The sequence below is a fragment of the Oryctolagus cuniculus genome, chromosome 7 (assembly GCF_051225735.1).
Source record: "Oryctolagus cuniculus isolate XC-2025 breed Fujian yellow rabbit chromosome 7, ASM5122573v1, whole genome shotgun sequence".
Taxonomy (NCBI): domain Eukaryota; kingdom Metazoa; phylum Chordata; class Mammalia; order Lagomorpha; family Leporidae; genus Oryctolagus; species Oryctolagus cuniculus.
In genome coordinates, this window is record NC_142873.1 from 108,532,454 (window position 1) to 108,554,102 (window position 21,649).

Genomic DNA, 21,649 nt, shown 5'->3' on the forward strand with positions numbered 1-21,649 from the left:
AACTGGAAGTGGGACCAGGACCCACTTTCAATTCTAGCTTCCTGCTAATATGCACCCTGAGAGGCAGTAGGTGTCAGCCCAAGTAGTTTGGTCCATGACACTGGCCCAACCTTAGCTGTTGCAGCCATTTGGGCAGTGAACCAGCACAATGAAGACTATCTGTGTCTGTCTCTCTCTCTCCATCTATGTGCCTTTTACATAAATGAAAAAAAATTTTAATAGCTAAAATGGCCAACTTTATGTTATGTATATTACCTAAGTACACACAAACAAAAAACCACAGACCTCATTTAGAGTCCAACCCCCACTCTCCCTTTTTTTTAATTCAAGGTGATTCTAGACACAAAAACCCAGAATCAGGAATCACTGTTAGGTGCAGGAATCTGGACTACAAGTTAAGATACTATCTAGGGGCCGGCGCCGCGGCTCACTAGGCTAATCCTCCACCTTGCGGCGCCAGCACACCGGGTTCTAGTCCCGGTCGGGGCACCGGATTCTGTCCCGGTTGCCCCTCTTCCAGGCCAGCTCCCTGCTGTGGCCAGCGAGTGCAGTGGAGGATGGCCCAGGTACTTGGGCCCTGCACCCCATGGGAGACCAGGAAAAGCACCTGGCTCCTGCCTCCTGCCATCGGATCAGCGCGGTGCGCGGGCCGCAGCGCGCCAGCCGCGGCGGCCATTGGAGGGTGAACCAACGGCAAAGGAAGACCTTTCTCTCTGTCTCTCTCTCACTGTCCACTCTGCCTGTAAAAAAAAAAAAAAAAAAAAAAAAAGATACTATCTAGGATATTCAGGTCCCACATCTCTAGCCTGGATTCAGCTTCTGGCTTTGGTTCCTGATTCCAATTTCCTGCTAATGCAGACACTGAAAGGCAATGGTGATGGCTCCAATGGTTGGGGCTCCTGCCACCCAAGTGAGACATTTGGGTCGAGTTCTAGGCTCCTGGATTCAGCCTGGCCTAGCCACAGCTACTGCAGGCATTTGGGGAGTAAACCAGTGGATGGGAGTACACTTACATTCACTCATTCTCTCTTTAAAAAAAAAAAAAAAAAAAAAAAAAACACAAACCACTAATCATACAAAACACAGTATAAAAGATGTAGTTCTAGAAAAAAAATCTCAAAGTTAAACCAATTATTTAGCAAACTACAAATTTGGAGAATTGGAAAACATATTTTGGGTTTATCTTGGCTATTGCGGCCATTTGGGAAGTAAATCAGCAGATGAAAGGTCTCTCACTCTTTCTCTGCCATTCTTTCAAATACATAAATCTTCTGGAAAAAAAAGGTCTGCTCCCTGTTTTATTTACTGGACTAGTTCTGTCTACCAGAGAAATATAAAATGCCAAGAACTGCATGAATATTTTTTAAAATACATCATCTGGTCAGTCATCCTTTCCTAAGTTCCATACATCCATTTCCTCAGTTCTTCATGAGTCATTTTCCAGACTCTGCCCTGTTCTGGTTGTCATCCTCCCAACAGACTCTTGTTTACCTATTATGTAAATTGTCTCAAGTCCAGTTTTTCTAAAATCTCTGGAACTTTCAATGAATTACAGATGGCAAAAAGATATAGAGAGTATGTATATGTGAGCTCTGTTTAATTTTCCTTGACGAACCAAGCAACTGATATTGGAGATAACCTTAAAAAACTTTATTCTATAATCTCTTTAGCTTTCTCAATGGACAATTATTGGATGTTCTATCTATACCTCCTCTGTGACTACGTGATATCAAAACGTAGGAGCTCAAGCACTTCATCACAGAGTACGACACTTCCACTCAAGAGTTCGGAGAGCCTTTTTAGAAAACTTCACCCTCAGAAAAGTGTTCTTGATCCCCCACCCCTGGATTGTATAAATCCTTAATATATGGAATTTTTGCAGTGAAGAGACATACTTTATGATAGTTGACCACATTTCCGTATCAAATAAAGATGTCAAACCAAAGAAACCTCTTAAAAATTCAGTATTAGTGATCTAAAACTTGAATACAACTAATTACATGAATAATTTTCCTTATCTCGCTAAATTTTACATCACTTACAAACTAAAGAGTATTTGAGGGTATGAATAAAATCAGATGAACCTTATTTTATCTATTTACATGACATTCACAAATAAGCCAATAAAATAACTGGATCTAAACTTCCAGAATTAAAACAGACCAGATTCTCTTGAAAAGACCAGTTTAATAACTTACTTGGATACTTTTCAAATAAAATTGACTCTGCCTTTAAATGTCAAAATACCTCACATAGGTATAGAACATACACATAAAATAGGAAGAAAGAGTATTTTAATCCTCCGCCTTGTGGCGCCGGTACACTGGGTTCTAGTCCCAGTCGGGGCGCCGGATTCTGTCCCAGTTGCCCCTCTTCCAGGCCAGCGCTCTGCTGTGGCCCGGGAAGGCAGTGGAGGATGGCCTAAGTACTTGGGCCCTGCACCCCATGGGAGACCAGGATAAGTACCTGGCTCCTGCCATTGGACCAGCGCAGTGCGCCAGCCGCAGTGGCCATTGGAGGGTGAACCAACGGCAAAGGAAGACCTTTCTCTCTGTCTCTCTCACTGTCCACTCTGCCTGTCCAAAAAAGAAGAAAAAAAAAAAAAAAAAAAGGAAAGAGTATTTTAAAAAACAGCATTATTGTTTATACAGAAAACCTCATAAGATAATTATCACCACAAAACTTGATGTGTAGTGTTGATACTACTAAGCTTTTCCAAAATGCAAAATTTTGCATTTAAGCTAGCTTATATTTTATTTTTAAAATACCAAGTATTTTTGGGAGGGCCAGCACAGTGGTGTGGCGGGTTAATGCCCTGGCCTGAAGCGCCGGCATCCCATATGGCGCTGGTTCTAGTCCCAGCTGCTCCTCTTCCAATCCAGCTTTCTGTTATGGCCTGGGAAAGCAACAGAAGATGGCCTAAGTCCTTGGGCCCCTGCACCCACATGGGAGACCCAGAAGAAGCTCCTGGCTCCTGGCTTCAGAGAGGCGAAGCTCCGGCTGTTATGGCCAATTGGGGAGGGAACCAACGGATGGAAGACCCCTCTCTCTCTGTCTCTGCCTCTCCTCTCTGTGTAACTCTGACTTTCAAATGAAAAAAATACCAACTATTTTTGGAAGTCATGCATACTGCAAATGATTCAGCAAAAATTCATATTCCAATATTTTTAACAGATGTAAAAATGCATTTTATACAAATTACAACTATTATACTTAGCAACTGACAAACAAGCGTATTACCAAATGTTAGCTGGCATATGTATCAAAAGCTGGATTTTTTTATTTGCTTATTTGTGACAGGATTTTTAAAGATTGCTATGTTTTCTTCAACCTTGAGACATAAATGTGAACTATTAAAAAAATTTGACAAACCAATTACCTAATTTATAATCCGTATTTATATACCGTTAAAGTATATTAACTTCCTTTCAAGCTTAAAAGTAGTTGATTGCTTTATGAAACTTTATAAATTATACTAACTGTAAAATAATTACAACTTAAAGTACTATTAGCTAAATTGAACACATAATTGAAAAGCAATATACAGGAGCTGGCACTGTGGCATACTGGGTAAAGCCACTGCCTACAGTGCCGGCATCCCATACGGGCACTGATTAAAGTCCCAGCTGTTCCACTTCCAATCCAGCTCTCTGCAATGTCCTGAGAAAGCAGTGGAGGGTAGCCCAAATCCTTGGGCCCCTGCATCTGAGCAGGAGACCTGGAAGAAGCTCCCAGCTCCTGATCAACCCAGCTCTGGACGTTGGGGCCATTTGGGGAGTGAACCAGCATATAAAGACTTCAATCTCTCTCTCTCTCTCTGCAACTCTGCCTTTCAAAGAAATAAATAGATCTTTAAAAATAAAAAGGAATATATATATATATTCATATACATATAAAATAGGTAAGCATACAATTTAATAAATATATGAACCCTCTCAAACACACACAATTTTCTTACCTCTGAATTTATCTCTGTGCCTTGTGTCTGACTTTGCTGTTTCTGGTGTCCTGCCACCAAGCCTCCAGTAGTGGGGTTTGGATAGTTGTGAGATCCGGAGAAATTTCCTTCTGTAATTCCCACAGTGGCTGAGTGTTTCTCTTGAGTATTACTATGCCCAGGCCCAGCATGTCCACCCATGTGCTGATTTGGAAAGGACGGTAACATGCCCATTCTACCTGTTATTAGAGTTCAATCAGATTAGATGATGTAGTGAACCATAAAATGCAAAAAGCTTTTGGTTAGACAAGATTCAAATTAGTGCTCTTGATTTTGTTATGGGCAAAATGAGGAAACCTATTTCGTACCTATTAGAAAACAGTTAAATTCAGAAAAGAGAGGTCAGAAGTTGTAGAGTACAGAGATTCCTTTATAAAAAAAATAGGAATGATGCTCTTTTTATTTCTATAATAAACTCAATTATATTTATACTCTAAAATGTATGTTGATTAGTTTAAATGCTGAGCACAGGATTTATGTTTTTTGGCATTTAAGTTCTATTCATATTTAAACAGAATAATTAAAATTATTAAGTTTAAAAGTTCTCTAGGAGCATGCCTTCCAGCACAGCAGGTTAAGCCACAGATGGGACAATAGTATCCTATACTGGAGTGACAGCTGAGTCCCAGCTACTCTGCTTCTAACGTAGATTCCTGCTAAAGTCCCAGGAAAGCAACAAATGATGGATCAAGAAAGTATTTGAGTTCCTGCAACCCACATGGGAGACCCATTTAGTTCCTGGTTCCTGGCTTCAGACTCGCCCAGATGGAAGATCTCTGTGTCTGTGTGTATGTCTGAAATAAATAAATAAACCTTTAATAAAGTTTGATTAAATCCAACAGCAAATTTGGTTAGCAGCTTAAACTTGCCAATGAGAGTCAATTATGTAACTCTTTTCAAACTAAATCAGCCTACACATAAGACTTCGTTTATACCTACAGAACTGGCTGTTAAACATTAGCACATCATTGTTGCTTTTCTTTTTAATTTGTGCTTGTGAATAGATAAGTACTAAATTTGAAATAAAAGTTTCATGTTTTTATTTAGAGAAATGAGAAATTCTGGGAGAAATCAAAAAGTTTTAACAGAGAAATCTGGAACCACTCCACTTTGTAAAAATCAATAGGTTGAGGCCAATGCTGTAGCACAACATGTTAAGACATTGCCTGTGACACTGCCACCCTCATACTGGAGCACTTGTTCGAGTCTTGGCTGTTCCACTTCTGACGCAAGCTTCTTGCTAATGTGCCTGGAAAAGCAGAGGAAGATGGACCAAGTACCTGGAACCCTGCCATCTACCCGGGAGACCAGGATAGACTTCTGGGTTCCAGGCTTTAGCCTAGACCAGCCCTGGCCATTGGTGCCATTTGGAGAGTGAACCAGATGGAAAATCTCTATTTCTGTCTTCTCCCTGTCACTCTGTTTTCAAATAAATAAAATCTTCTTATTTTATTTATTTATTTTTTTGACAGGCAGAGTGAGTGAGAGAAAGAGAGAAAGGTCTTCCTTTTTCCATTGATTCACTCCCCTAATGGCCGCCATGGCTGGCGCTGGGCCGATCCAAAGCCAGGAGCCAGGTGCTTCCTCCTGGTCTACCATGCGGGTGCAGGCACCCAAACACTTGGGCCAGCCTCCACTGCCCTCCTGGGCCACAGCAGAGAGCTGGTCTGGAAGAGGAGCAACCGGGACTAGTATCTGCTGCCCCAAGCACCGCAGGCAGAAGATTAGCCAAGTGAGCCACGGCACCAGCCAAATAAATAAAATCTTCTAAAAAATAAAATAGGAGCCAGCATTGTGGTGCAGTCGGTTAACTGCTGCCTGTGACACTGGCATCTCATGTAAGCGCAGGTTTCAGTCTTGGCTGCTCCACTTCCAATCCAGCTCCCCTATTACTGCGCCTGAGAAATCAGTAAAATATGGCCCAAACACTTTGGCCCTTGCTACCCATGTGGGAGACCTAGAAGGTCCAGGCTCTTGGCTTCAGTCTGGCCCAACGTGGGCCATCTTGGGAGAGAACCAAGAGAAAGATCTCTTCATTCCTCTGTCTCCCCCTCTCTTTCTGTAACTCTGCCTTTAAAATAAATGTTAAAGAAACAAAAACAAAATGGCCGGCGCCATGGCTCAATAGGCTAATCCTCCACCTTGCGGCGCCGGCACACCAGGTTCTAGTCCTGGTTGGGGCGCCGGATTCTGTCCCGGTTGCCCCTCTTCCAGGCCAGCTCTCTGCTATGGCCCGGGAGTGCAGTGGAGGATGGCCCAAGTGCTTGGGCCCTGCACCCCATGGGAGACCAGAAGCACCTGGCTCCTGCCTTTGGATCAGCGCGGTGCGCCGGCCGCAGCGCTCCGGCTGCGGCAGCCATTGGAGGGTGAACCAATGGCAAAAGGAAGACCTTTCTCTCTGTCTCTCTCTCACTGTCCACTCTGTCAAAAATAAAAAATAAAAAAAATTAAAAAAAAAAACCTGTATACCATAAAAAAGTCAAAAGGACAAAATTAAATGAAAAGAGCTAATTTTGATGAATACTTTAAACCAAATTTACATTTTACATATTCACTATACATACTTCCTAAACCTCTTTTAATATTAAACATTTGGAGATGGATAGTTTGTTTCTCCTATCTTTTAGTGATGTATTTATTTGGACACTAAATTTTCAATGTTTTTAATGTAGCATATGCTAAAGCAAATAGCTTATTACTTAATCCAACATGAGTTATAATAACATAAGCTTTTAGTCAAAGAAAATTGAATTCTGGAAGAGGACATCACACCATAAAAATTCCTTCAGACTTAATTTACAAACACTAGATATTCCTTTTGTAAAAGCAAAGGGATTTTTACCCATGCAAAAATTAAATGCATACTTATATAACATGCTGTCAACCCAGTGGGCAGCATGTCAGTCTCAAATGGATCTATGTCTTTACCTCATACTGCTGTGAACCTGCATAAAATATTAAAGCATATCCAACAGGGAAAGTCTTATTTTGGCATGGTAGCAAGTCTATCAGTAAACTATCAATATTAAAAAATAAAACAGTCAAGAGAGGTATTGTTATCTTAAATGACTGAATAAAACCCAAATGTGACCTTCCTAATAAGGGTAGGAATATTTTTTCTGGCAAAGGCCATTTGGATATTTGTAACATCATTCACAGGCCATGCCATATGAAATTATCAACATATAATTAACCTGCTAAGGATTTATTGCATTTCAAGTCCACCTGGGGTCCTTTGGCAGGGACCAGTAGTTGCCATGGCAGGACCAGAAAAAATCATTCTGAAGGCCTTGCACAGCCCACAGGCAAGACCCTACCCACCCATGCTGTAAATAAAAGTATCATACAGGTAAGCTATCTTTAAATCTTGAACTTCACTGTTTACTGACTTCTCAGTAAATACACATTATTTACTTTTATGTGCTTCACCAGGATGTCCCAATTCCGTTTTCAATGGACGTGATGACCCTCTCCCTAATGCATTCTGAAGTACCATAGGTGGGGCTTCTCCAAGTAAACCAGGTTTCTACAAATAAAGAAAAGATAGTAAAACTGTTGCTCATAGCAGAAGATATAACCCAATTCACAGGCTGCACATATGAAAATTCACAAACAATCTGATCAACAGCCTGATTCTAGGAAAGGAGAAAACTGATTTTGGAAGAAAAAAGCACTGTAGTTACCTTATTAATATGGATATTCTCAAACTTCATAAACTGTTGCTGTGTCATTGGTACATGAGAAAGATTCTGAAGGAATAAATTAGAAGTATTACCTATAACTGAGCCCTGTGAAAATGATAAATTATTAACCCATCGTCCTATAAATAGGACACCTGCAAAAACTTAAATTAAGCAATATACTACCTATGGTAACTTTGAAAGAAATATTGTTTTTAGAGTTCTTTTTTTTTTTTTGAGGATAAAGGACTATAGGATTTGAAAATACTTTTAAATTCATGAAAATGGCATAGACTTCATCAGAAAAGTTACTTTTACTGACTATTCAATGAAACAAAACATTATGTATGGAACTAGTATGTAATACAAGAAATGCATTCATAGAAAGTAATTTCTGGGGCCAATGCTGTGGCGCAGCACATTAACACCCTGGCCTGAAGTGCCGGCATCCCATATGGGCGCTGTTTCTAGTCCCAGCTGCTCCTCTTCCAATCCAGCTCTCTGCTGTGGCCCGGGAGGGCAGTGGAGGATGGCCCAAGTCCTTGGGTCCCTGCACCCACATCAGAGACCCAGAAGAAGCTCCTGGCTCCTGGCTTTGGATCGGCACAACTCTGGCCGTTGTGGCCAATTGGGGAGTGAACCATCGGACAGAAGACTTCTCTCTTTCTGCCTCTCCTCCCTCTCTGTAACTCTTTCAAATAAAAAATAAATCTTAAAAAAAAAATTAGGCTGCCATTTTGAGGAATGCACTGTACTTCAAATGATCAATGTTCAAAATAAATAGATGGCTGGCGCCGCGGCTCACTAGGCTAATCCTCGGCCTAGCGGCACTCGCACACCGGGTTCTAATCCTGGTCGGGGCACCGGATTCTGTCCCGGTTGCCCCTCTTCCAGGCCAGCTCTCTGCTGTAGCCCGGGAGTGCAGTGGAGGATGGCCCAAGTGCTTGGGCCCTGTACCCCATGGGAGACCAGGAGAAGCACCTGGCTCCTGCCTTCGGATCAGCGCGGTGCGCCGGCTGCAGCAGCCATTGGAGGGTGAACCAACGGCAAAGGAAGACCTTTCTCTGTCTCTCTCTCTCACTGCCCGCTCAGTCAAAAAAAAAAAAAAAAAAAATGACCTATAAGTAGGACGCTGGAACCATGTATACTGTATAGTAATATGTAGTGAACTATACTCTTGCCTGACAAAATCCAATCTGTTGCTACTTGTGATTCTTTGTGGACAGACTGTAACCTGTGTGCTTGGGAGTAAGATAGTTCTACAAATCCTTAAAGTGGTAGGGAATCCACAATCACACTGTTTTTTAGAACAATCTACTCACTGATTATGATCTGTTGAAACATCTTGGTACTGGAGTCCAAGCTACATGCACCAAAAGGAAAAAGAGACTAAACAAGTACCCTCAGAAACTGAAAACACTGATAAAGAAACAAGCAAAAGGGTCATATGATTACAGATTCAATACAAAAAATGAATCAATTGCTTGGTTCCAAATATTCCATTTCTTTTTTTCTTTTTTAATTAGGCAGAGTTAGAGAGGGAGAGAGAGAGAAAGGTCTTCCTTCTGTTGGTTTAACTCCTAAATGGTTGCTACACCAGTGCACTGCGCTGATCCAAGCCAGGAGCCAGGTGCTTCCTCCTGGTTTCCCAGCGGTGCAGGGCCCAAGCATCTGGGCCATCCTCCACTGCCTTCCCGGGCCACAGCAGAGAGCTGGACTGGAAGAGGAGCAACCAGAACTAGAACCCAGTACCCAATGGGATGCCGGCACCGCAGGCAGAGGACTAACCAAGTGAGCCATGGTGCTGGCCCCTAAATATTCCATTTCTATTTGAGGTTAAAAAAAAAAAAATGGTTTTAGCTTTTGTTCACTCAAATAACTGATACATGTATCAGAAATGTATGGGCTATTTACAAATTTGAGAACAAATTCAAGAATGGTCTCATAAATGTATTGGGTTTCAAAAGAGACATCTGTTTAACAAACCTAAAAGAATGCAATAAGAAATCATCAGGAGCAAGACAGAACTCCTAAACCTACCACTGTCCAAGTTGGTATCAGATTTGACATGAAAAGGTATATTAGTCTCAAGAGTCACAATGTCAAAACAAGCCACGTCCTTAAAAACAACACACTGGGGTGGCACTGTGGCGTAGCAGGTAAAACCGCCACCTGCGGTGCCCACATCCCATATGGGTGCGAGTTTGAGTCCTGGCTGCTCCACTTCCAGTCCAGCTTTCTGCTATGACCTGGGAGAGGAGAAGATGGCCCAAGTCCTTGGGAACCTGTAATCGCATGGGAGACCCAGAAGTAGCTCCTGGCTCCTGATCAGCGCAGCTCCAGACATTGCGGCCATCTGGGGAGTGAACTAGCAGATGGAAGACTCTCTCTCTCTCTGTAACTATGCCTTTTAAATAAATAACTCTTTTTTAAAAATCATCTAAAATGTAATACAACCCTTTGTTTAAGGTGTTTTGCTCCTTTCCAACAAAAGTAATTATTGAACAGGTCATGAAAATTGCTTCTTTGTATACTGTACAATGTATGAAAGGAATATATATTTGTTCAGTATCCTGTAAGAAGGCTTATATATGTAAAAGATATCATATTGTCCCAGTGTTCCATTTATAGGACAATCTATATTTTTATTCTTAATGATAATAATAAGGAATACAGCAACTCCTGATTATGATTTCTAAACTATTTCAATTTACCTGTGTCAATTTCATTGCAATATTGGCAGAACTGAAAACTTGGGGCTTAACAGATCAAGTTAGCTTAATTATAAATTACTTGTATAACCCAAATCATTAATGGTCACCTCTCCAGGTGACTTGAGTAAAAGCTACACATTCTTAATATAATATCCCACTTTCCAACTTCAGGCAATGTTAATTTTAATTATTCTTTTGATAAAACACAAGAGGTGACCATGTGGTTATAAAACTAATCCACTTCCTTTGTCCTTCCCTCTCTCACTCTGTTCAAGCTTTAATGACAATGACATTATATGCATTCATTTGATCGATCCAAGATCTACTGGGCACTTTCTAAGTGACAGGCATTGTGTTACACAGTGAGAAATAGAACAGTATAATATGCCCTCAGGGACCTTATAGTCTTCTGAGGAAGAGAAACACCCAATGGGAAAACCTAAGTAACTACAAATGTTAATTACTTGAAAGAAAATTACAAGGAGTTATGAGAACAAATTATGGAGGAATTTGATTTAGACTGGAAGATTCAATGACTGTTTCTCTAAGGAACTACCTCTTGCGTTAAGATTGAAGGCTGGACAGAGTAACTATGGAAAGGTGGGGGATTATGTAGTATTGGGGTGGGGGGCACATTCCTGGAAGGGGCAACAGGAACAAACACTTAAGGAGAACAAGGTTTTTCAAAGACCAATGGTAGGCAACTGTAGCAGGACAGTGGTGTGCAACAAGCATGAAAGGCAGAGGGACCAGGTGTACACACATTAAAAGTAAAATTAAACATTCTGATCTTTCTCCTAAAACAAAGAGAATATTACCAATCTCTGAAATCTTCCTCTCATATCACTCTCAGCTACTGTAATTTATTATTTAATGTTTCTTTTCCCTATTGGTTGAGATTCTCTACAAAAGACATTATGAATGTTCTGTACAATTACTAACACATACATGTTATCAATTCTCAATAAAAGATGTTGAGGAGTAAATGAATAAAAATCCTATAATATAAATAATAAATATAAATATAAATAAATAATAATAATAATTAATATAAAGTCCTATGTTAGCTTTTTAAAATTAAAAAAATAAAAGTAAGCTTTTTTTTTTCTCAAAATTCTAGATTTAGGACCACACACTGGATTAATTCACTCTACTCAAGTGTTTACAATATATTAATTTTTATTTGTAATTAGAATTCTATACTCTTAAAAATATGAAATTTTTATCTAAAATATTATGGTTATTTACATACATCAATATAGATGTTGAGTGTCTGAAAATAGCAAGAAAAAACTCTTTATGTAAATATATGAAATTTTATAACACTGAATAAACTTTAAGAATTAACAGGCATTTGTTTCTTCAAGATGAGAAAAGAAGCCTTGTTTCGAACAACTAATTATGTGGCACAGCGGGAAAACGCCCTGGCCTGAAGGGCCGGCATCCCATATGGGCGCAGGTTCTAGTACCGGTTGCTCCTCTTCTGATCCAGCTCTCTCCTGTGGCCTGGGAAAGCAGTAGAGGATGGCCCAAATGCTTGGGCCCCTGCACCCACGAGGGAGACCCGGTGAGGCTCCTGGCTCCTGATCGGCACAGCTCCGGCCGTTGCGGCCATCTGGGGAATGAACCAATGGATGGAAGACCTCTCTCTGTGTCTCTAACTCGTCTTTCAAATAAATAAAATGAATCTTAAAAAAAAAAAAAAGGCTATTACTGACAGTGCTTTATTAAAAAAAAAAATTCATAGTTCTTTCCTTCTTATGCTTTGGTTTGCCTAACTGATCTGATATACTCATTAACTTCTAACTTTATGTAACTATTATTATGGATTATTTATAATATACTCAGTTAATTTCTTGAGAACTTGAAGTGTTAAGAAAAAAGTATTCAATCTAAATTTTGATGCTTCAGTACTCCATGTTATTTACAAACCTGATGTGCTTTATTCAATTGTAAGAGTGCTGAAGAGACAGAGGGATTCATCAAAGGTGGCAAGTTGTGTGGTGCTCCAAGACCTTCAATAGAAAAGCAAAAATTAAACGTTTAAGTTACAGGGAATTTAAAATAAACAAAATAAGTTCCAAAAAAGAGTAAATGAATAGTTCTTTAAACTTTTAACAAGCTGTTTAGAAGTCCAAGGATAAACTGACCTTGTCATTGGTAAAAGAAGAGACTCCTTGTGACTCAACCATGGAATGTGTTTTCAAATTCCAACATCTTCTGCCATAATTGTGAAACACCAACTACTCTAGTAGTAAAACTCTAGCACTCAGTGCAACAAAAATAATTCCATCTTTCAATGAGTATAGTGCTAACAGAACCCATTTGCTTTAAACTTTCTATTTTTTTTTTAGGTGTTTGGGACAGGGGAAGGGTATCGATAAGATACAACTCTTGTCCTTTAAAAGCTTACGTAAGAGGCTGGTGCTGTGGCATAGCGGGTAAAGCTGCCGCCTGCAGTGCCAGTATTCCATATGGGCACCAGTTCAAGTCCCAGCTGCTCTACTTCCGATCCAGCTCTGCTATGGTCTGGGAAAGCAGTGGAAGATGGCCCAAGTCCTTGGGCCCCCACACCCACATAGGAGACTCAGAAGAAGCTTCTGGCTCCTGGCTTTGCATCAGCGCAGTTCCGGCCATTGTGGCCATTTGGGGAGTGACCCAGAGGATGGAAGATCTCTCTCTTTCTGCTTCTCTTTAACTCTGCCTTTAAAATAAATAAATCTTAATTTAAAAAAAAAGCTTACATAAAATGAACTCTTGACACTACATTTTGTAATTTAAATATAACAAATTATGTAATACAGAACTACTGTCAGGTTAGTGAAATAAATCCTTGTTGCATCCAAACTTTTTAGCAATTGTGTAAGTCTACACTGGAATCATCTCAGAGGGCAATAAAACAATAACACCTTGGGGCCAGCGCTGTGGCATAGCGGTGAAGCCACCGACTGCAATGCCGCTATCCAATATGGATGCCAGTTTTAGTCCTGGTTGTTCCACTTCCTATACAGCTCTCTGCTATGGCGTGGTAAAACAGCAGAAGATGGTCCAAATCTTTGGGCCCCTGCATCTGTGTGGCAGACCCAGCAGAAGCTCCTGGCTCCTGGCTTCAGATCGGCCCAGTTCTGGCCGTGGTGGCCATTTGGAGAGTCAACCAGCAGATGGAGGACCTCTCTCTCTCTACCATTCAAATATATAATAAATACATATAATATATATAATAAATATATATATAATAAATCTTAAAATAATTTGAAACAACATCTTAGTTTCACATATAAAATTTTATCAGGTAAGGCCGCCACCAGCAGTGCCGGCATCCCATATGGGTACCAGTTCATGTCCCAGCTCCACTTCTGATCCAGCTCTCTGCTATGGCCTGGGAAAGCAGTAGAAGGTGGCCCAAGCACTTGGACCCCTGCACCCACGTGGGAGACCCAGATGAAGCTCCTGGCTTCAGATCAGTGCAGCTTCAGTTGTTGCAGCCAACTGGAGAGTGAACCAGCAGATGGAAGACCTCTCTCTTTCTGCCTCTCCTCTCTCTTTGACTTACAAAGAAATAAATAAATCTTTAAAAAAAAATTCTATCAGGTAATCAAATAAGCCACAAAAAAGTATGTAAGTAAAAACTTTCAATACTCTTTCCTTCTAATGAGGAATGTGTAGGAATAGTGGGAACGTTGAATTATAATATTAATTAAGGGAAGTTATAATAATCTGAGGGTATATGAAAGAGGGGCCTTTTAGGACTCAGCTACATCATTGGGCCATTTCTTTTTCTTTTTTTTTTTTTTTAAGATTTATTTATTTGGGGGGGGTGGGGGGTCTTCCATCTACTGGTGGTTCAGTCCCCAAATGGCCCCAATGGCCAGAGTTGAGGTGATTCGAAACCAGGAGCTTTTTCCAGGTCTCTCATGTGGATGCAGAGATCCAATGACTTGGGCCATCCTCTGTTGTTTTCCCAGGTACATCAGCAGGGAGCTGGATTGGAAGTGGAGCAGCTGGGACTCAAACCGTGCCCATATAGGATGCTAGCATTACAGGCCAGGGCTTTAACCCCCAGCGATGGCCCCAGTTGGGGCATTTCTGAGTGGACTGAAATACCAACAGAACTTCCATGTAGCAATGTTACGCAATTATGTATAGAAAATTAGGGAAAATGTTACTTGACTAACAAAAATAACATGAGTGAAAGAGTTATCACTATTTTTAATTCTGGAGTTGAAGTCCAAAGAATTGGGTTTCTGAAAAAAAACGCATCCCCTCCTAAATAGTAAGAACCTGGGGCAAACCATCTAAATTCCAGGTGCTGGCACTATGGCATACCAGGTTAAGCTGCCACCTGCAGAAGCGGCATCCTATATGGGCACTGGTTCAAGTCGTGGTTGCTCCACTTCCAATCCCAACTCTTGCTGATGCCCTAGGAAAGCAGTAGAGGATGTCCCATATAATTGGGACCCTGCACCAGCATAAGAGATTTGGATGAAGCTCTTGGCTTTGGACTGGCTCAGCACTGGCTATTCCAGCCATGTGGGGAGTGAACTAGTGGATGAAAGATCAATCAATCAATTGATCTCTTTTTCTCTCTCTCTCTCTCCATTTTCCAGTCTCTGTAATTCTGAATTTCAAATAAATAAATCTTAAACAATAAAAATAAAACTACAAAGCTGTAGATGTATCAACAATGTAATAAGGCAAATGAAAACATAACTCCTCAAAAAAATTATTGTGAGAAACATTAAGTAGTATGCCAAAACATTTTAAAAATTTCACTCAAGTCATAGATTCATTATTCAATGAGTTGCCAATAATAATGCAGGAAACAGGAGAAAGGAATTTCCTAAGATAACATAAAATTTAAACCCATCTGGCAACTTCCAAAACATTGATTATACACATATACATAGACATGATAGCACCAATTTTACTTTATTTTTTAAATTTATTTTATTTATTTATTTGAAAGTCAGAATTACACACGGAGAGAAGGAGAGGCAGAGAGATGTCTTCTATCTGCTGGTTCACTCCCCAATGGGCTGTAACAGCCAGGAGCTGAGAGCTTCCTCTGGGTCTCCCATGTGGATGCAAAGACCCAAGGACTTGGGCCATCCTCTACTGCTTTCCCAGGCCACAGCAGAGAGCTGGATTGGAAGTGGAGCAGCCAAGGACTCGAACCGGTACCCACATGGAATGCCAGCACTGTAGGCAGCAGCATCAACCACTACACCACAGCACCATCCCCAATACCAATTTTAAAAACTGGTAACCATATTAATATCAAAACAGGACATAAATAAATCCATTTTAAAAGGGGTTGGGGAGGGTCTGGCATTATAGCATAGCAGGTACAGCTGCTGCCTATGATACCAGCATCCAGTATGGGCGCTGCTTCCTATCCCAGCTGTTCTGTTTCCAATCCAGCTACGTGCTAATTCCCTGGGAAAAGCAGCATAACATGGCCCTAGTCTTTGAGCCCCTGCCACTTAATGTGGGAGACCTAGCTGAAGCTCCTGGCTCCCAGCTTCAGCCTGGCCCAGAACTGGCCATTGTGGTCATCTGGGGAGTGTACCAGTGGATGGAAGATCTTTCTCTGTCTCTCCCTCTATCTGCAACTCTTTCAATAATGATATTTTTTTTAAACAGTACAGAGCAAAGAACATTAACCAAGAATAAAAATGGCCATTTCTTAACAAAGGTGCCAATCATCAAGAGATGAAATCTTATTAAATGTGTACCAAATAATAAAGTGTTAAAATACATAGTTTACAGAACTGAAAGGAAAATTTAACCAAGCTACAATTATTAATAGAGTTGAACACCCCCTCCTGTCAGTCACTATGTTTTTGTTCTAGAACACTGAAATAAATTTTCTTCATAGCTTGTACTGAACACAGTATCTCCCAACTTACAATAAAAACCACAAGATGAATAATGATTCAATTGAAAGAAGGTATAGAAGCTCTGCATTCGGGACCCTTCCTAACCTGGCCTCAAGGACCTCTTCAATTAGCTGTTCCTGACTTACATCCTTTACAACAAAACTGTAATATTAACTAGAATGCTTCTCTGAGTTCAGTAAGTCATTCTAGAGAATTACTGAACCTGAGGGGATCAGAGGAACTCTCAAATTTGTAGCCAATTGACCAGAAGTGCAGATGGTTTAGTGGAACCCCTGACCTTGCAGCTGGGGTCTAAAGTACAGACAACAAACATATGGAAGAATGAGCCCTTAACTTGTGAAGTCCAGATAGGTAGGGGCAGAATTCAACTGCAGTACATATTTTGGTATTAGACCAGTGCATACTGACTGAAAAATACATTTAATACATGTACTTTAAACATATTTGTTCTAAATATTAGTGCTGAATTTAGAAAATCACTCACTCATAAAGCTAAACAGACTTTCAGTGTATGTAAAGCTGTGTGTTTAAAAAGGAAGTTCTTATCAAATAAAGAATATTAAATATTGATCTATGTTTATATAAGTACTTGTGTAATACTTAGAAAATAATGCTTTTGTCATTTGCTGTAAAGTGAAACAATTTTGCAGCAAAAAAGGAAAGAACAAAGAAGAAACAGACCTGTATTTTCAACAAAATAATTCAGCTAAAAATATTACATGGGAAAGAATTATGCCCCTTGTAGATATAGAATGTAACAATGGGGGCCAGAACTGTGGCATAAGATAAGCATCCGCCCGTGGCACCAGCATCCCACATAGGTGCTGGTTCAAGTCTTGGCTGCTCTACTTCCAATCCAGCTCCCTGTTAATGCACCTGGGAACACAGCAGAAGATGGCCCAAGCATTTGGACTGCTGTACCTGCCTGGGAGACCCAGATGAAACTCCTAGCTCCTAGCTTTGGATCCACGCAGCTCTAGCCACTGTGGCCACTTGGAGAGTAAACCAGAGAATGGAAGATTCTCTGTCTCTCCCCTCTGTTTGTAACTACGCCTCTCCAGCAAATAAATAAATTAAAAAATGTAGTAATTATTACCTATATAAATTCAACCCAACTAAGAGCTAATCTGAATCTTTTATATTTAGCAAGTATTAGTGACAATAAAAATAGGAAATATGTAAGTGGATTGCATCAACCAAAAACAGAATACATTATCATCTCAGACCACTGATTAAAATTCATTACTAGGTTCAGGAAAAGTTACTTTCAGAATAATTTAAATGTATTATTTTATGTGCAAATACATTTTTCACATTTCATATGTAAAGCAGCACACTGAACTTCACATCAACATTCTATATTTAATATACACTGTGCTTACCTGGTTTAACACCTCGTCCACACAACTGGGGTTGTAAAAGAACTTGTAACATGGCAGGGTTATTTAAACTTTTCATAATTTGTTCTGGATTTGGCTCTGGAAGTAGGCCCTTTTGATTACTGTGCATCTTTGATGATACAGAAATAAGAAATATTAGAACATACATAAGTACAAATGACAAAATTTTAAACACTGTCCTAAAGAAATCTCATTCACCTTATATCATCTACTTTATAACACAATTTGCCTTATGGTGCTTATCTGTTGTAAACTCTCTACAGTTCTCAATTATCTTAGATGTTCTACTATACAAAGATATACACACAGAATCTCTCCTTTAAATACCAATTGGTTTCAAGAAGACTAATAATTTAACACAATAATTATCTTCATAAAATCTAAATAGAGGGGTGTAGTGCATAAAGCTGTCCCTGTGATGTCAGCATCTCTTATGTTCATGTCCTGTTTGCTCCACTTCCAACCCAATTCCCTGCTAACAGCCTTGGGAAAAGCAGCTGACGATTACCCAAGAGCTTGGACCCCTAGCTCCCACGTGGGAGACGGATGAAGCTCCTAGGCTTGGCGTGGCTCAACTCTTGCCACTGCAGCCATCTGGGGAGGGAAGCAGCGGATGGCAAGTCTCTTTCTCCCTCTCTTTCCTCTCTCTCTGTAGTCTTTCAAATAAATAATCAAATATATACGTATAAATAAGTAGAAACATAACAAATACCTTGATCCTACAGAAAAATATTATTGTTACATAGACCTAAAAGTGTAATAATGTGAATTACCTTACAGGAAGGTTTTTATTACCTTAATCCTCCAATATGAAACTAAGATGAATACCTTTATTTACATACATGTAACTAGATTTACATACATGTTATTGGGTAACTTCCTAGGAAACGGTTTCAGTTTTAAAAACCAGCCTGGGAGCCAGCATTGTGGTACAGTGGGTTAAGCCTCCACCTGCAATGCTGGCATCCCACGAGTGGTAGTTCCAGTCCTGGTTGCTCCACTTCCAATCCAGTTCCCTGCTGATGTGCCTGGGAAGGCAGCAGAAAGATGGCCTGAGAGATTGGGCCCCTGCAACCCACATGGGAGACCCAGTTGGGAGTTCTAGAATCCTGGCCCAGCCCAAGCAATTACAGTCATTTGGGGAATGAACCAGGATGGAAGATGGATCTCCTTCTCTCCAATTCTGCCTTTCAAATACAGAAATAAATCTTTAAAAAAAAAAAAAATAAAGGAAGTGAAGACTGAAGTGTCAGTTCAGCAACAGCCTAGTGGCAGCCATACTGATTAGAATTAAGAGCAGAGTGGTACATAAGCAGACAGTGCATGCTGGATAACACTGGGTGCAGGTAGAACAGATGGTCACAGAAAATCTAATTCGAATCTCCCCAACCTTCTCAGTTCTCCTCTTCTGCACCCACTGTGCATGGCAGAAGAGTTAGGAGCTGAAGGCGGCAGAACCTGGAAAGGGCAGGGATGGGAGTGGAGAAATAAAGGTTCACTCAGGTGCAGGGATGCCTAGCTGGTGTGGGAAGGGAGCTGTAGCCAAGTCCAGAAGCTAAAGGCAGAGTATCTTTGCCCCTGAGGTCCCTGTCTGCCTTCCCAAACCTCAGCTAAGACCAGTCTTCAGCTCTTTAGGGAAGGTGTGTCCTTCCCTACCCCAACCTCTAAATGTTGACATATACAAAGAAGCTGATACCCAGGAAATATATATTCATAGAAAAAAATTAGCTAGATATCTGGAAAATATAATCACTAAAAAATGAAGTTAACAAACTGGACAATCTGTAAGAGAAAAAGCAGAATTAACAGACAGGAAATAGAATGCCAAATAAATAGAAACCCTAAAAAAGATAGTGAATTTTTATTGTTTACAGGAAACAAAGACAAGCAGTCAAAAAAAGAACCAATGAGAAATACTACGTATGAAATGGCTGAGACACTATCAACTCACCATTATTCAGGATTTTACCTTTAGAGTATTTAACCCTCAAACACAGATCAACAAGGTTTGTATTATTAACCTCACCCTACCAATGAGAAAACTAAAGAAATCTATGAAATATTATTTTTAACCTCTATCCTACATTTTAAGAATGGGTTAAATGGGATATTTGTGACTAAAAACAAAATAGCGATCCAGAAGATCAGGTAAAAGAGACGGAAAATGCAAATAAAAAGCAAGCTGACAAAAGGATAAAGGCAGGAGTGTAACACACACACACACATATACATACATACATACATACATATATATATATATGACTGATGCTGGAAAATAAAACAGAAAATCTTTTAAGAAATAACTGCTTAGAATTCCCATTACTTTGAAAAAAAATTAAAGAACACAGAATCAAAGGGTTCACAGTGTCCCAAATGTAATGTATAAGGAGAAACAGACCTAACCACATATTCTGGCATGAAATTTAAGAACATCAAAGGTAAAGTGAAACAAGAAGAAAATTAATATTATCCTCTTTTTTTAAAGCATCGATATTTAGATTCAAGAAGATAATGAATTAATATTTTCCAAGTGTTGCAGGAACGAACTCTAAATCTAGATTTCTATATTCAACTAAGCTATTATTTAAGTATCAAAAAGTTCTTGATTACACAAATCTCACAAATTTTGGCACATAAATGTGTAATGTCAAAATTTCCCTCTGAAAAGGACACAAGGACTTCATGTCCACTTAGATTATAGATAACAGCTCTCAAAATTTCAAACATTTATTTTATTCAAGTTGATCCAAGAAATAGGAGAGGAGAGAAGATATGAACATCATTTCATGAAATCATGTTATCTTAGTTCTAAAGTAAGGATCATACAAAGGAATTTAAGCATCTTCCACTTAATGAGCACATTCGCACATACTTAAACACCATCCAATCAAATAAAACATTAGGAAAAAACTATCAGTAATGAGAGTTTACAAAAGGGTGGCTTAATAGTGTGATGCACTCACATTAATCAACTTAAGGAGAAATCATGTAATCATCTCAATAGTTACAAAAATACTCTGATAAAGTTCAGTACCCACTTTTGATTTTTAAGACTCTCAGCAGGGATTAAGATGGCACCAGCATCCCATATGGGCGCTGGGTTCTAGTCCCAGCTGCTCATCTTCCAGTCCAACTCTCTGCTATGGCCCGGGAGAGCAGTGGAGGACAGCCCGAGTATTTGGGTGCCTGCACCCGCATGGGAGACCAGGAGGAAGCACCTGGCTTCAGATAGGCACAGCATGCCAGCCATGGCAGCCATTTGGGGGGTGAACCAACACAAGCAAAACAAAGAACTGGTTTTTTGTTTTTTTGTTTGTTTTTTTGACAGGCAGAGTGGAAGTGAGAGAGAGACAGAGAGAAAGGTCTTCCTTTGCCATTGGTTCACCCTCCAATGGCTGTCGCGGCCGGGCGCACTGCGCTGATCCGAAGGCAGGAGCCAGATGCTTCTCCTGGTCTCCCATGGGGTGCAGGGCCCAAGCACTTGGGCCATCCTCCACTGCCTTCCCGGGCCACAGCAGAGAGCTGGCCTGGAAGAGGGGCAACCGGGACAGAATCCGACGCCCCGACCGGGACTAGAACCCGGTGTGCCGGCGCCGCAAGGGGGAGGATTAGCCTGTTGAGCTGCGGCACCGACCAAGAACTGGTTTTTAAAAAAAAAGAAAAAACAAATTGGCCCAACTAAGCAAAAAAAAAAAAAAAAAAAAAAAAAAGATACAAGTCAATAAAATTAGAGATGAAAAAGGAAATGTAACAAGACACCACAAAAATAAGAATTATCAGAAATTATTACAAAGAGCTGTATGCAAATAAACTGAAAAATGTAGAAGAAACAGATGGAATGCTAGACACATACAACCTACCTAAATTAAGCCATGGAGACACAGAAACATAAATAGACCCATTACCAAGACAGAAACTGAATCAGTAATAAAGAACCTCCCGGCCGGCACCGCGGCTC

At 40.2% G+C, this 21,649-nt stretch overlaps 1 protein-coding gene across 2 annotated transcripts in view; it reads right to left on the minus strand.

Annotated features, from left to right (window-relative positions):
- Positions 1 to 21,649, minus strand: part of RAVER2 (ribonucleoprotein, PTB binding 2) — an 80,271-nt gene that overhangs the window by 24,278 nt on the left and 34,344 nt on the right. The window contains exons 5-9 of one of the 2 annotated variants that reach the window (XM_008265121.5): positions 17,674 to 17,800; positions 12,324 to 12,406; positions 7,681 to 7,746; positions 7,412 to 7,523; positions 3,959 to 4,176 (exon numbers count right to left, since the gene is read on the minus strand). In XM_008265121.5, coding sequence (XP_008263343.4) covers positions 3,959 to 4,176; positions 7,412 to 7,523; positions 7,681 to 7,746; positions 12,324 to 12,406; positions 17,674 to 17,800 — 606 coding nt within the window. The remainder of the gene's footprint in view (positions 1 to 3,958; positions 4,177 to 7,411; positions 7,524 to 7,680; positions 7,747 to 12,323; positions 12,407 to 17,673; positions 17,801 to 21,649) is intronic. The other variant, XM_008265122.5, reaches the window with a different exon arrangement.